This window comes from Dromiciops gliroides, chromosome 4 (genome assembly GCF_019393635.1).
Source record: "Dromiciops gliroides isolate mDroGli1 chromosome 4, mDroGli1.pri, whole genome shotgun sequence".
Taxonomy (NCBI): domain Eukaryota; kingdom Metazoa; phylum Chordata; class Mammalia; order Microbiotheria; family Microbiotheriidae; genus Dromiciops; species Dromiciops gliroides.
In genome coordinates, this window is record NC_057864.1 from 441,675,754 (window position 1) to 441,692,101 (window position 16,348).

Sequence of the window (16,348 nt, forward strand, 5' to 3'; positions counted from 1 at the left end):
GAATATTTTTTTCTGGGGGAGAGGGTACTGTCAATTCTGGCAGTCCTGAACTTCTAAAGATAAGAGAGAAAAAAAGAGTAGTTGCAACCCTGAGGTAGGATTAGCATCGGCCATCATGTATTCTGGTAGTACTTCTTTAGAGAAAGAGAGTTACCCCCATTTAAGACAGGGAGTACTTTAGAAAAGTCCTCTATCTGTATCAGAGGACAGTCACAAATAATAGCAATGTATTTCCCACTTAAAGTATAGAGAGACGTTGTTCATGATCTGGTACTTTTGAAGTAGTTCCTTCCCACACTGACCCCATCTTCTCTCTTTGTCTCCTGAGATGAGATAGAGGTGAGGAAACTTGGGGTTAGGAAATATTCATTCACTTTTATGGTCTCCCTGCTAACTGGAAAGAATCTGATTTTTCTACTTTTTACAGGATTTAAAATCTGAAAATGCTAGCTGTCTCTTATTTGAATATGGAGTTAATAGGGAAACAGCCCAACACTTTCATTTTAAAAGTTTCTCTAAAATGTCCTTACATTTTTACTCCCTTTTAAAATATTGATTAGTCAGGAGAATTAATGGTGCCTACACTTCAGGACAGTGATACATGACATAACCACATAAACGTTTGCCAGCATAATATGTGCAGTAAAATATGAAAAAAGAGAAGGGGGTAGATTATTTGGGTATGATATTTTCCCTACATTTAGGCCCCTCTTTTAAAACTGTATTTTGTTGAAAAGACAAGAAACATTTGATTATTTGGTATTCAGTTTTTCCCCATTGGGTTCTTCATTAACGATCAATAACGTGTGCATGTGTACATATACATTGATACATTATATTTTATTGTATGTATTAGAGAGGCAAGTAGGCAGGGCAGTACATCACACACTTGGACCTTATTTTCAATCAGCCATTATTAGACCCTCATTATTTGACCAAATGAACATGTCACTTAACTTCTGTTTGCCTTAGTTCCCTCACCTGTAAAATGAGGATAATAATGGTTTCTACCTCACAGGGTTATTGTGAGGAACAAATGAGAGTAATTGTAAGGCTTATTAGCACAGGGCCTAGTACATAGTAGGTGCTTTATAGATTTAGGTATTATTGTTGTTTTGTTCGGTGGGTATAAAAAAGTGATTATTGGGTTAATTCTTTTTTTTTGTTTTTTTCGTGGGACAATGAGGGTTAAGTGACTTGCCCATGGTCACACAGCCAGTAAGTGTCAGGTGTCTGAGGGTGGATTTGAACTCAGATCCTCCTGAATCCAGAGCCAGTGCTTTATCCACTGCACCACCTAGCTGCCCCTGGGTTAATTCTTAATGGAAACTAGGATGAGTTTCTAATAATAATACTGGCTTATATTTGAATAGCACTTTACATTTTCAAAGGACTTTTATTTGGATTATTTTATTACCCACTACAACCTTGTGATGTAGATGTGCAAGACTAGTATAATTATTTACATTTAATAGACAAAAAAAAAAACCGCCTGATGCCAAGACAAGTAGAGTCACTTCCCCAAGGTCACGCAGAGCCAGGACTATATAGAAATAATATCTAACATTCAACTTTTGCAAACCTTATTACCATATACATAAATATAAGAATAGCTTCGTTTCAGAAGCGGAAAAAGAAAATCCATTCTCAAGCCTCTAAATACAACTCTTGAACTAGTTACTTCCAACTAGATGTAAATAAGATGAATGTCCCAAAATGATGTACATATTTGCGCATCTCTTTTGTTTTAAAGCTATTTGCGTCATTAGCATATCAGTTCACTGGTGATGTGGTGATTATAGAGCACATTTATTTCATCTGGCAGCATTCTGATGTTTTTGTTTGGCCACAATGCTCTCTTACTCTGCAAATTCCAATTTGCATTCTTCTGAATGCAAGTTAGAAGTCAGATTAAATGTTCCATGATGCAGGCGGATTTCTTGGTCCTTTTGGTTTTGAAAAACGGTTTGCAAAGCCTATAAGAAAAAAGTTCAAAAATATTAATATATATATATATATATATATATGTCCCTAGCTGCTAAAAAAGCTCATATGATCTTAGGCTACGTTAATAAAAGTTATAATATCGAAAGAAAGGAAGTGATAGTCCCACTCACTCTGTCTTGGTTACTGTCCCTGTTAGAAGACTGTGCTTGGTTCCGAGCACTTCATTTTATCAAGGACCCTGGCAAGCTAAAGTGGGACCAAGAAGGGCAGTAAAAAGAATGTTGGCGACTCTGTCATCAATCATACAGCAAGCATTTAAGTGCTTACTATACCAGACTGGGACTAGGGTTACAAAGAAAAGCCTGTGGTAGATTTAAAGCTAAAAGGTAAGAGTCATCCAGACCAGAGGTGTGAAACAAGAAGAGGCCAGTAGTGCTCTCTAGTGTGACCTGAACCAAATTAAAATATAATACAACATGATGTTAATACGTAGTTTTGTAAGTCAGTATGCTCCCTGCAAGGATGCTTGCTTAAGTGGTACCTTTTCTGTTTGATATTTGCCTGCCATGCACTTGTGTGCTGGTCACTTCACTGCCTTGGTGCTATATCTTAATCCATAACTTGCTTTCACTGGATTGCTGTGACGAAAAGGGCTAAATAAGTTTTGAGTTGTTACTATTCTGCATCATGTTGAAGAGGAAGTTGAGTTATTCTTTGTGTCTCAAGCATGGCTTCTTCAAATTTTTCCACTTGCAACCCTTTTTTGCCTGAGAAATTTTTACACGACCCTGGGTATATAGGTACATAAAATAGGTATACATAACCTTTCATTGTTACCAAATTTGGGGGGACCCTCCCCCATATTCCGTTATTTGACCCCATATGGGGTCACAACTCACAGTTTAAGAAGCTAGGCTCTAGAGGACAAAACTAAAACCATTTCTGGAAATTATAGGAAGGAGGCTTTTGGCTTTGTATCAGGAAAGATCCTGAGAGAAATTATCAATAATCAGTGATTTGGGGAGCTTAAGATTTTCCCCTTTTTCTTTTTTTCCTCATTTCAAGATCTCAGTCTCTGAGGGTTGAGCTAACCTCCTCTATCCACTGGGGCAGCCATTGTGTCAGGTTTGGGTGGGGGATAAATTCTTTGAATATATTGCCCACGGCTTGGATTAATATTAATTTAAGAAATAAAGGACATCATCAAAGTTTAGGTCCAGCCCCTCGTTGTAGCATTCATTCTTTTATTAATTGTTAAGCAGTCAGAGTTGATTGCCACCCTGGGAAACACCTATTCTTAAAAGGGAATAAAAACTGTGAGCTCACTGTCATGATTGTATGATTGTCTTTGGTCTAAGAGAGAGACAGCCAAATGACCATCCTTTTATTAAAAGGCTGGCATTATTAATGAAATGATTAAATTACCCAGAAATTCTCTTGACTGGCAAAATCCCTTAATTAAAACTGCTTGAAAATGGAATAGGGTTCCTAATAAGGTACTGAAAAGTGTTTAAGCTACTTCTCATGCATCTGATGGAGAACTGAATTACATGATCTCTGAACGTCCTTCCAATAGATTCTATGATATGTGTAAAGATATATTTGAATTATATTAAAACTATTATTCATTAGCTGATATTTTTATAAGTACAGCAAAATTGATACCAAGACAGTTATTTTAAGTGAAAATTACATTCTAATAATTTTTATTAGGAAACCATTAAAATTTTTTAGTAATGATAATTGTATAAAGGTTTTTGGTTATGCGTAGACAGGATATTAAAGTTCCACAAAGACAAGTACCATATTCCTCAATCCCTGCTCTCCTCAAATACTAAGAAATTTCCATTTCAGATAAAAATAAAATTTGATATTACATAGAAATTTATTTTTTGTTTTTGTTTTTGCAGGGCAATGAGGGTTAAGTGACTTGCCCAGGGTCACACAGCTAGTAAGTGTCAAGTGTCTGAGGTTGGATTTGAACTCAGGTACTCCTGAATCCAGGGCCGGTGCTTTACCACTGCGCCATCTAGCTGCCCCTTAGAAATTTATTTTTAATGCATTTTTTTCTCCATTTCAGTATAGGGAACCATTAACTTAAATGGGTTTTTAGAGGTTCTTTGGGATAGTTGGAGTACTTTGAGTACAAGAGGGGAATAGTTTGAAAGTTGGGAGATTGGTTTCGATCCCCATCTCAGAATTATTAACTGTGTGATCATACATAGGTTTTTTGATTGTTTCTGATCTGGACCTGTGATTTGATCCATGTGGAGAATTCCTTGTAAATGCCTTTTAGTGCAGCAAACAGCAACTAACATGCAACTGGCAGTCAGTTCAGTTGCCTGAAGCAACTGAGAAGTTAAAAAGATTTGTGTATAGTTAGCTAGTATATGCATCACAAGTCCCAGGTATTCCTGACTCCAAGGACACTGGTCTTTCTACTACCTCCACTTTGCCTTTCTTTTTCCCCATATGAAGAACTAAAGAAAATGAAAAGTTGGGAGAGAGAAGAAAGAAATGGGTATGTATATGTGTGTGTAAGATCAATCACTAAACATTTATTAAGCTCCTGGTCTCTGCTAGGTGGGGTGGGATACAAAAAGTGGCAAAGTCATCCATGCCCTCCAGGAGCATGTCTATTACAGCCTGTTGGGGGAAAAGAAGCAAACAAATATGAACAAACAAGCTATATACAGAATAAATGGGAGATACCTCACAGAGGGAAGGCACTAGAATTAAGAGGGGTTGGCAAAGCTGCTTATAGAAGATGGGATTTTAGGAAACCAGGTAAGCCTTGGGAAGCTTGTGAGCAGAGATGAAAAAGATCATTCCAGTCATAGGGGAACAAGAGCAGAGAGATGTAATTAATGTCTTGCTCCTGTAACAGCATGGAGGCCATTTTCACGTAAGAGGGAGAAGACAAGAAAGGTAGACAGGAGCTAGGTTATGAAGAGCTTTTAACACTAACCAGAAGATTTTGTATTTGATCCTGGATTCCAGGAAGGCAATCAGAAGCCAAGAGAGCTTATGGTTTTTTGAATAGGAAAAGGGTTGTCATGGTCGGACCTCTACTTTAGAAAACCGACTCTGAAAATACCTTTGCAAATAGTGATAGAAGTGGGGTAAAGATAACACATATGGGTATGAAATAAACTCTGAATGCCTTCCCTATGAATGGGGGGAAACAGTGGGAAAGGGCATCATCTCCCCCCTAAGAGGGAAGAAGGGAAATGATAGGCAAGAATGTTAGGTTAAACAGTTCTCCCCATTGGTCAGCAGGTGGCAACCTTGGTCTAAGACCTTGGTTCTAGATCAGCAAGCCTAATTGTTGAAGGAAGGAGGCAGTGCACAAACGCCTGAGATCCTGGAAAACTAGGAATATATAACCCAGCTAGTTATAAATTAATTAGAGATGACTTATAAATAAATGGATGTAACCATTTAGTGAGTAAGTGCTTCTCTTAGCTTACTGGGTTTTTAATGCTTTGAAGCAGATGGTTTCATTAGAATTATGAAGTGTAAAACTTGAGAGGTAGAAGGAATCTTAAAGATCATTTATCTACTCCAACCCCTTCATTTAATAGTGAAAAAGTAGGTGGGGGGCCATCTTGTAAAGAGCTTTAAATGATGGGCTGAGAGTTTTGCACTTTATACTAGACTAGGCAATAGGGAGTAACTGGACATTTTTTAGTCAGAGCTATATTTTAGGAATATTAGTTTGAGGGGCAGCTAGGTGGCACAGTGGATAAAGCACTGGCCCTGGACTCAGGAGGACATGAGTTCAAATCCAGCCTCGGACACTTTACACTTACTAGCTGTGTGACCTTGGGCAAGTCACTTAACCCTCATTGCCCTGCAAAGGTAAAAAAAAAGAATAGGCCATGCAGGCTTAAAGATTAAACCAGAATATTAGTTTGGTTGCTCTTTACAAGATGGTTTGGAGAAATTGGGGAACTAATTAGGAAAAAGTTGCAGGAGTTCAGGTGAAAGACAAGAGGAACCAAATCCAATGAAATGGAACACACCTTCCACACCTAGGCCGTTTTATGAGTTATCATGGCCCACAAAAGTCATCAAATGCTGATGGCTCTTGTATCATAGAACTTATCTGACTTCAGTAGGGTAGACCTTAGTGACAACCTATCGCCAGGCCCTTACTCAAAACCTCTCTGGCTTGGCTAGAGCTTTTAAGAAGGCTGGGTTAGCACCACATCTCAGTGAGGTACCACAGTAGAACTTTGAGGTGATTTGTCTAATTATTATTCCAGTTATTTAAAAGGTGAGGTGCAGACATACTCAAAGATTCAAATAAATATAAGGTACAAAGTAAGAAACATTTTAGTTCTAAGAAAGCTTATGTCTGAAAATAATCAAGGTATCAGGACAGTCAAGCTTTTATAGGCTTGCATGCTAGTTACTTTTATCCATAAAATGTCTAAGCACTTTTGGATCATACGAAGCTTTTTGGTTAATAATATCCTTTAGTAATAATATTCTCTATTAATTGTCATAATCATTACAACTAAATGACAGTCTACAGTGGTACTATAAGTACCATGGATATAGCAAATAATAGGATGTTTGAAATAATACCACATGATCACTACACAATTATAGATCTATAATATTTGTAATTGGGTGAATAATTACCCTAGCATGTTTTTAAGGTACTGAAGCTACTTTATCTTCTACTTTTCAGTGGCTTGCACAAGGTCAGGTAGCAGCAATTGATTATTTTCATCTTACTTGGGAATTTATTATAACTTTGTTTTAGCCATGAACTGGACTTCTTAATTATAAAATCTATATTCTCCATCTAGTTTGTATATTTATCTACCAAGTATCCATTGTTTGTATACACACATATATAATTATATATAATGCTAACAAAATAATTATGTTGCTTAATTTTAGTTTCCAAAATGTGTTGCGATCCATCCTTGAGTGAGTTAAGAAGCAACAGACATCTCAATTACGAGATAAATATAAGGTCTCTATTTGTCACTTTAAGATACTTTCAAAGTATAAAGCCCTATACTCAATACACACACGACTTGGCCAAAACTATTAAAAAAATAACTCCAGAATTGCACATACCAAAGTTCAAAAAGGAACTAGAGTGGTTTGATTGTACAGATTCTGCTGGCTTGACTGGTTGTGATGAGATACCTGGAAATGAAGGAAAGGTTTCAGGGAAAGAGACAAAAACAAACTTGGATAATTGTTCTTCATACGACAGAATAAGACTTCCTTATCTATAGTCCAACTATTAAACACAATTCTCTACTGATTTAGTTAATACCTATAATCTTTCTTTATAGATCTACAAATAAAAATACTATTACATGCCCAAGAAGATATGTATCATCACCATATGTATAACAAAATGTCTTTGCATATTAGATTAAAACCACAAAATCTTCTAATTAAGCTGTAAAAATAAGTTAATTTAGGGGCAGCTAGGTGGTGCAGTGGATAGAGCACTGGCCCTGGAGTCAGGAATACCTGAAGTTCAAATCCAGCCTCAGACACTTAACACTTACTAGCTGTGTGACCCTGGGCAAGTCACTTAACCCCAATTGCCTCACCAAAAAAAAAAAAAAAGGTTAATTTAATTGCAGTGAAGTTAGTAAAAAGTAAAGATTCAGCATAAAACAAAATATTTAGCAGTAAAACTTTTATAATTTATTTTATCATTTGGGAATTTTAAAATCTAACTTTAAGTTTCAAAATTCTATATCATGAACTGTACCTTACTTTGTTTCCAGTAACTATACTTATTTCCTATATTCATTAATTCATTCTTCCACAGTCTCCATGTTTTCCCTTACATTAGCCTCTATTTACCAAAGTGATTTTCCTAAAATCTAAGTCAAGCCACATGTCCCCCTTCCCCCAAGTCAGTAAACTCCAATGGTTCGCTGTTAACTGTAGGACATAATAGAAATGCTTCAGTTTGGCATTTAAAGCTCTTAAAATGCTCCATTCCTGTCTTCTTATATTTTATCTGCCCCCCCCCCTCTCCCTCCCAACCCCCACCAGCACTCTGCTATAACCATACTGGCCTATTTCCTGTTTTCTCATACAGGATGACATTCCATCTCTGTTACCCATGCCTTTGCCCTTGCTCTCCCCCATGCCTGGAATGCTTTCCCTCCAAACCTCTGCTTCTTGGAATCCCTAGCTTCTTTTAAGACTTAGCTCAAGCTCTGTCTCATGCAAGAGGCTTTTTTTTTGTCCCCTCACCTCTGTCCCAAAGGGGAAGCCCTTCCCTAGGTCCGCCTTCCACTGCTCTCTCTGTGTAGATAGTGTTTATATAGATACAGATATACACACATATATATACACTTGTGTTTATGTTACTATCTACTTATCTCCCCCATTTGAAAATTAAGCTCTTTGAAAGCTGGGACTATTTTTGCTTTTTCTTTCTATTTCTAGTACCTGGCAAAAAAGCTGATTGACTGATTGATTGATTCTGTTTGCCAGTGTATATCTTTCTCATCATCTAAAGTCCTCTTCTATGTCCATTTTTCCCCAGAAAGTCTGGCTCGATAAGATTTCCCTCCCATTTTAGTTATTTATATGCAGCCTACACTTCTTGCTCCGTATTCACATATGCTCACCCAACACTGCCTAAAAATGTCTTTTTTGATACTTTTATCCTCTTCATGCATTTTTATGGCACTCTGCAAAAATAGCCTAATATAAACATAGTAAGCATTTTGCCTTACTCCTACTGCACAAGGCACTATCTAGAAATGCAGATACTAACTACAGGCTTATACAGACTTTCTAAACAAAACAGTCATTTAAAAGGTCTAACCATTAATTTTCAACCTCATGCTTTGTGTTCATACAGAAAACAGCAGAAAGATTACCTGTACTTGTATATATTAGACTGTAAACCCTGTGATAGCAAGGTCCAAATGTAAAGTAATAATAACCCACTTATATTATCATGTGTCAAGTATTTTTTTTTAATCTTGTATAATTGTAATGATGATTTGGGTTTGAGGGGAAGGCCCTTTCCCCAGGTTTACCTGAATGATGAGTCATCACAAAGAACCCTAGGAAATGGCCAAGGCCCAGAATCCTTTTCTCTGACCATCAGTCAGCTAGCTCTGTTATAATCTGAGAAGCTGAAGGTGAACTCCTAACCAGAGAAAAGGGTCTTATTGGGCAGGTGGAACTTAAAGCTTATTGTAGTTGGTGCTAGAGAAGCTATATGTACTATAGTGTATCCCTAGAATTTATAACATATCTCTAGAATTTATAACATATCAGAAGATATCCTCAGAAACAGAAGCTAACAAAAATCAGCATAAAACAATTGAATTAGCCATTGCTGTAGGAATAAACTACCATAAAAGGAAGTTTTTCAAATGTATTATTTTATTAACAAAACCAGGGTATTTCTTATTCCAGCAAGTGTAGGGAAGCTTTGTGGTGAAAACACAAGAATGGGAAAGAACAGGAGCCTGTGGTGCCCCAAAGCCCTTCTCTCCTTGGGGATCAGCCCTTATGCTTGTGCTCCACTCACTCGTTATAATTAGAAGTGAATGACTGTTCTTAGGACCTGCTTTAGGGCCCCAGTACTAAGAGACAAAGGGGGAGGGAGAGATGTAGGTCTGGTAATTCCCCTTTTGTATCTGAGACAAAGTCCATGTTTCCCCATTTAGTCTTATGTGCCCAGGATACTGTTGGTTACTCAGCTCTGGGATGTGTGCACAGAACTCCTCTGTGGGGGTTTATTATGATGAAACCCTGAAACTAGGTCATTGAAAAATGAATCCTTGATAGTTCTGAGGTAAAACTCGGTCTTTATCATGTGTATTATAGTCTAGTCATATGATAGTACCACCTTAAAAAGGAAAGCTAAGCTTAGAATTTCTTTAACATAAGATTATCTTTAATCTTGGAAACTGTAATTTGTCTCTAATGGATCACACAGGTTTTTGATGACTGATGCTTGTGTGCTACTACTTTGCTATGTTTTGTATGTATCACATCTTAAAAAAATAAATTGTATCCAGCAGAAGTTTAGTTTGTCATTAAAACCTTTTCTGGTTTTTGTGTGTATAAACATTTTATTTTCTATTATTTGGTTTATAATTTAAAATATGTTTTAAGCGCTATTTTAATTAATATGTGTATCTCCAGACCTGTCCGGGTTGGGAGAGAAGAGAAAAGGTGTCCTAATTTTAGGTTACCTGTACCAATTTTTCAACAAAAATATTCATGAAGTAGAATCATTACTATGAATCTCAAGAGTTGAAAAAGCACATCAAAGGCCAGCAAATCCAACCTGTACCTGAACAAGAATACCCTCAACAGCATACCCAACAAGTAATCGCCCAATTTTGGTCTGAAGACCTCTAGTGAGGGGGAAGCTCCCAACTCCTATGGCAGCTGATACCACTTTGGGGTAACTCTTTTTTAGGTGTAAGAAATATTTTCTTACATCAAGGCTAAATCTACCATTATACAACTTATCATTTCTCTGAGTCCTCTTTTATGTGGCTGAACAAAAACTCCAAGCCTGCTTTTCTACTTGACAATTTTTCAAATACTTGAAGTCAGTTATGATGTTCTCCCTTTCCCCAAGTCTCCTTCAAACGAAATATTCTCAGTTCCTTCAGCCAGTCCTTACCTGGAATGATCTTCAGGCTCTCGGATTCTTGGTTGCCCTCCCCTGGAAATCTTCCAACTCTCTAAAAATCCCTCAGGCCTTTCTAAAATACGGCATCTAGCATACTTTAGATGTGATCTGACCGCAGACTGTCATGCCTTTTATCTTGATCTCTACCTTTCTTTTTTCTGCCTCTCTTAATACAATCTGATACTACATTACATTTTTGGTTGTTATTTCTCACTGTTAACAGTAAGTCAAGATTGCAGATCTACTATTGAACCTCATCTCCCATATTATGACAGTGGGGATTTTTTAAAAATTCAAATGTGATTTATCCCTATTTCATTTTCATTGATTCAGCCTCTTTGGGGATCCTGTCATCCAACAGTTTAGCTATCCTTTTCAATTTTGTACCATCTGACTATTTAATAAGCTATCTTGGCTTGATTAAAATATGCCTCAAGAGCACCTCCCTCCTTTGTTCTAAATCTGTATTCACCCAGGAACTTCCTGATTTTATAATTTGTTCTTCACTACCCATAAGACATACCCTGAGCAGACCACAAGTTATTGAAACAAACACATCTCACATTTTTAACTTAGAAGAACCAGAATATTTTAAGTTTTTCAAAGCATTTTCCTTTCATCGACACTGTAACTTAGTTCAAAATTGTCCCAGTTTATAGATCAAGGTCTTGAGGTCCAGAAGTAAAATGACATAGCCACAATCACATAACTCTAGTAACCAAACAGGACCACAAATCCTGGCCTTTCAAACCCCAATCTGGGGCACTTCATATTCCACCCTCTAGGAGATCATCAAATGGAGTTTCTGAAACCTCAGAGATAAGGGCCAGGCCTGCTCTCCACCGGTTGGAGAGAGTTCATGAGGTCTGGGCAGAGCAACAGGTCAGTAGGCCCTCTCTTGGTAAGTAGCACCAACAGGCTCTCAACAAAGAGAACGTTAATCCTCAAACCATAGGCAAGGATGTGTAGCTTCCCAGGAGAAGAGCAGCCACCTGTAACTGGGAGTATACTATATTTTAGAGAAACCAAATTGATCAGGGCCAGGGATAGGATTTCTAGGGCTTGAATTCAGGGACCACTAAGAGAAATGAAGCAATGGTCTCTAAATTCAGTGCTTGAAGACAAGAATCCTTGACATCAAAATATCATCTTTATCCAAGAGTCTTTGAAGGACCTAAAAGGGTCAAGGTAGACATTGAGTTGTAAGTCTTGGGCAGGCCAGGGGCAGAAGGAAGGATCCTTATCTAAAATCTCCCCAGACCAGGCAGGAATAAATACCAAGCCAAATCCTCAGATTTGAAATGTAAGGGTTGGGGCAGCTGGGTGGCGCAGTGGATAGAGCACTGGCCCTGCATTCAGGAGGACCCGAGTTTAAATCCAGCCAATTAACAATTACTAGCTGTGTGACCCTGGGCAAGTCACTTAAGCCCAATTGCCTCACCAAAAAACAAAACAAACAAATGAAATGTAAAAGTTTGAGGGCTTTGTTTTGTTTGGATTTTTTAACTGAGAATTGAGGTCAGGGAAAGGAACAGAACTAAGCATGACATAAACTATGCCAGTATGACCAGTCTTTGTTTTAATTTTGGACTAAGGAACAAGAGATCTGAGGGAGCGTGGCACAGTGTTATATCTTGTACAGTAGTGTTGGACTTGGGAGTGAGGAGACTTTGAGTTTGGATTCCACCTCAGATATTTACTCACTGTATAGCTCTGGACAAGGCTCACCTCTGAACCTCACTTTCCTCTTCTATAAAATGTAGATATTCACATTTGAACTACTTAACTCATCAGATTGTTGTAAGGAAAGTGTTGTGTAGACCTTGTTAGTATATAAATGTAAATTGGTATTGGTATTCTATAAACTTATTTATATCAACGAGGCAGCTAGATGGTGCAGTGGACAGAGTGCTGGACCTCTAGTCAGGAAGACATCTTCCTGAGTTAAAATCCAGCCTCAGACACTTAGCAGTTGTGTGACCCTGGGCAAGTCATTTAACCCTGTTTGCCTCAGTTTTCTCATCTGTAACATGATCTGGAGAAGGAAATGGCAAACCACTCTAGTATCTTTACTCTAAATGGGATCATGAAGAATCAGACAGGACTGAAAACAACTGAGCAATCATATCAAGGCTGTTTTAGTTTTCCTAATAAAAATTCCTTTTGAAAACTTGCAACCTTGTCTTGTTTGAACTAACAAGTAGAGGGAATTTTTCTATACCTGCAGTTAAGTAGGGGGATCAGCAAAGCTCTAAGGGCCAGTTACCATGGTATCTGCAATGACTCATAAGCTCAAGGGGCAGAAAGAGCGCATGTCTCTCTGTGGATATTAACCTTGTCCACCCCAACCAAGAAATTTGGGGTTCTAAAATGTCCACAAAAAAATTAACTTACAGAATTTATTGATAAGCATATAATCACATTTTGTTGACTTTGGCCAGGTATTTCTAATTTTTTTTGGTGAGGCAATTGGGGTTAAGTGACTTGCCCAAGGTCACACAGCTAGTAAATGTTAAGTGTCTGAGGCCGGATTTGAACTCAGGTCCTCCTGAATCCAGGGCTGGTGCTTTATCCACTGTGCCATCTAGCTGCCCCGGGCCAGGTATTTCTAATTGTGATTCAGAAATGTATAAAGAGAGAATTTCCCACATTCAGGAGCCTGTGGGTTTTATTTTCATCACATTTTAGCACAGTGGTAAACAACAGGCCCTTGCTGCTAATAATACTTTGTGAAATTTGAAAACTTGTCAGTGCTTTGCCTAGTTCATAAAAACAACACATTTGGTTCACAATATGCTTTGCTATGACTGTTTTCAAAAAGAACACATCTGAGGTTACGTTGCTGGGAGTTTTAAATAGCAGTCTTATATTACAGCATCTTAGAATGGGTATAGAGCCAAGTATTATAAAAAATGATTATTCCTCTGTATTAAATAGGAAATTTCTCCTACATTTTCCTCTCTTAAGGCCCAGTACCAGCAATCCAAAGCATAAGGCCTGAGATCACTTCCCCAATTTACTTGTACCTTATGATTTAGCCCTACCTGGGAATAGAAATGCTAGTCAATAATGATAACTTTTTAGAAACTTACTTTTTTTCACATTTCGTAGAATTTTTAAACTCTATAAAAACAAGGAGAGAAGAATAATGTTAATTTTTTCACCACAAAACTCCAAAAATAATGTATGAAGCATGTAAGGAAATACGGGATAGACATTGTTGCTGCAGACCAAGATTAGGAGAACCAACATGGCACATGTGCTAACAATTTTCTAAAGAGAGGGGAAGGAAAGAAAAAACGAGCAAAAGTAACAATTTCACATGGATTTAGGTTAATTCATTTGCTTATGCTTTGTTGAATGCTAAAAGTTTTACATAAAATTATACTTTTTTGTATTTTATTTTTTATTATCTTTGGAGATAGTTTAATTAAATAATTAAAAACAACTAGAATGTTTAAGTTTCATTAAATGAGAAATCGGCTATCACCCTGAACAAACAATTGGTTAAAAGTAACCATGAAAATCACGTACTAATTCTGCCACAGCACCAACATATTTTTTTTCATCTTGACATTTTAAGTTCAATGAGAATCTTGAATGTTGCTTCACATTCTAACTTTTTCCAGACCATCTTAAGGTATATCATACCATTTAGAAATGATACAATCTGAGCTATGAAGCTATAGATTATTTTTTCTATCTCACTTATGCCAACAGATAAAAATCAAAGAACATAATTTGGCCCTTTATAAAAGCCACTTTTACAAGGGTCCAATTATACATTTTCTTGATTGAAGTCCACTGGAGTTGACTTTGAGTATATAAATCATAGGACCATCCTTTTAGAGTTGGATCATCCAGCCCAACACACCTCATTGTTCAAATAAGGAAACAGAATCAGAAAGGTTAAGTAATTTGTCCAAAGACAGTATGTAGTAGAGCCAAGATTTGAATGCAAGCTCTTGAACTCCAAGTCTAGCTGCTGACTTACCTTAGCCTAACCAATCTGCTTCTTATCCCTTGCATGCTCTTTATTTCTTCATTTGCTCAAGCAGTTCCACCCAACATCTTCTCCAGTTCTGATTCTCTTTCAGAGTTTACCCCATAACTTCTCTCTACAAGCCTTTTCAACCCTGCCCAACTCTATCATCTATATGCCCTAGCAACCCTGTTTTCAATCTCTCCTATTTCCATTTGTTGATAATATACTTGAAAAAAGTTATGCTTGTATGGTAAGACCTTATAGAGAAGATACATGACTCTTTTTATTAGCCTAGTAGTTCCTCAGTTGCTTCCTACACAGTAGGTTCTTTAGAAATGCTTAATTAAATGTTCTTTGATTCATGTTTTATATTTCCTTTGCTAACCTAATTTGCAGCAGGCCTACCAAACATGATTTTTATATAGAGATATTTAAACCAAGGCAGTTTTTAAAGCAACTGAAAGTCACTGGAGTTTCTGAAGTTATTACCCTACTCCTTGTGAATCCTTTTCCAGAAGTCTTCAATGACTGTTGAGAAGAAGTTATATCTTCCAGGTTCTCCAAGCAGTTGGTAGAACGGGTTTCTACAGATTGGATCTGCATAGCTAAGAAAACAAAAACACTTAATAAAACATGTAAAAATACACATTTATTCATTTAACCCCTTAATCTATGTGTTTATGTACATAAGCATATACTCATCCTACAATTCTTAATACAGTCTTTTTAGGCTCTAGTATAGCATAGTTGATAGATAGGTCCCCGTAGTATGAGAATAATATCTTGAAAATGAGCTAATAAGAATCTGCATAAAATGGGTAAGATTACCTGTCTTCTGAAGTTTCTCAGTTGCAATATAAAAATAATAAGAATTTATTTTAGGAACAGCTAGGTGGTGCAGTGGGGGGCATCTAGGTGGCACAGTGGATAGAGCATCAGCCCTGGAGTCGGGAGGACCTGAATTCAAATTCGGCCTCGGACACTTATCACTTACTAGCTGTGTGACCCTGGGCAAGTCACTTAACCCCAATTGCCTCACAAAAAAACCCAAAACCAAAAATTTATTTAAAAAATAAACTGGAGATAGAAATAGATAATACAGTCCCTGCTCTTCAGGATCTCATATCCTAATAGAAGATAATACATATTCCCAGTTGCAAGTCAAAAGGTGCTGTCTCCCAAAGCTAATCAGGAAACGAGGCTATCTCAGAAAACTCCTTAGTCTTCCAAATTTGATCAGACCATAATGTCTAATCTCCCTTATTCTAGGGTTGATCCCCTACCTCCAGCCCCTCCCCTCTTCAAAACCAGCTCTTATGAAGAGACTGAACTTATCAGAATGCATAAAAAGTCAGCAATTTAGTCCCTGGCAACTCTAACTAATAAAGGCATAAATGTAGAACAAGAGTCATGACCCTACCTGTTCCATCTAGCTTTTTGTTCTTTCTACTAGGATCATTCGCATGCCATTCAGGGTAATGGGAACAGGAAGAACTTTGTGGAGTTCCCGGAATCTAGAAGGTACTATGAAGATCCATATTCAGGGCTAGGACCATCCATAGATATGGCTCCATAGGCCTGAATTTATACAATCTTCTCCATAAAACTTGACCAGTGATCCAGTCTTATTGGTGTGTCTACACTATTCCTACTCTGACCCCGACCAAAAATAGTCATGTCCTTAAGATTGGGCATCTTGACCTACTTGACCATTTCAACTGATCTGAAATACTGTTTCCTATGCTTTAATTACA

At 37.4% G+C, this 16,348-nt stretch overlaps 1 protein-coding gene across 1 annotated transcript in view; it reads right to left on the bottom strand.

The window, feature by feature from the left end:
- Positions 1-1,376: 1,376 nt before the first annotated feature.
- Positions 1,377-16,348, bottom strand: part of PTPN22 (protein tyrosine phosphatase non-receptor type 22) — a 74,104-nt gene continuing 59,132 nt past the window's right edge. Inside the window, 6 exon segments of the mRNA XM_044004978.1 lie at positions 1,377-1,976; positions 5,045-5,067; positions 5,069-5,115; positions 7,045-7,116; positions 13,702-13,732; positions 15,084-15,199. Coding sequence (XP_043860913.1) covers positions 1,907-1,976; positions 5,045-5,067; positions 5,069-5,115; positions 7,045-7,116; positions 13,702-13,732; positions 15,084-15,199 — 359 coding nt within the window. The 3' untranslated portion in view covers positions 1,377-1,906.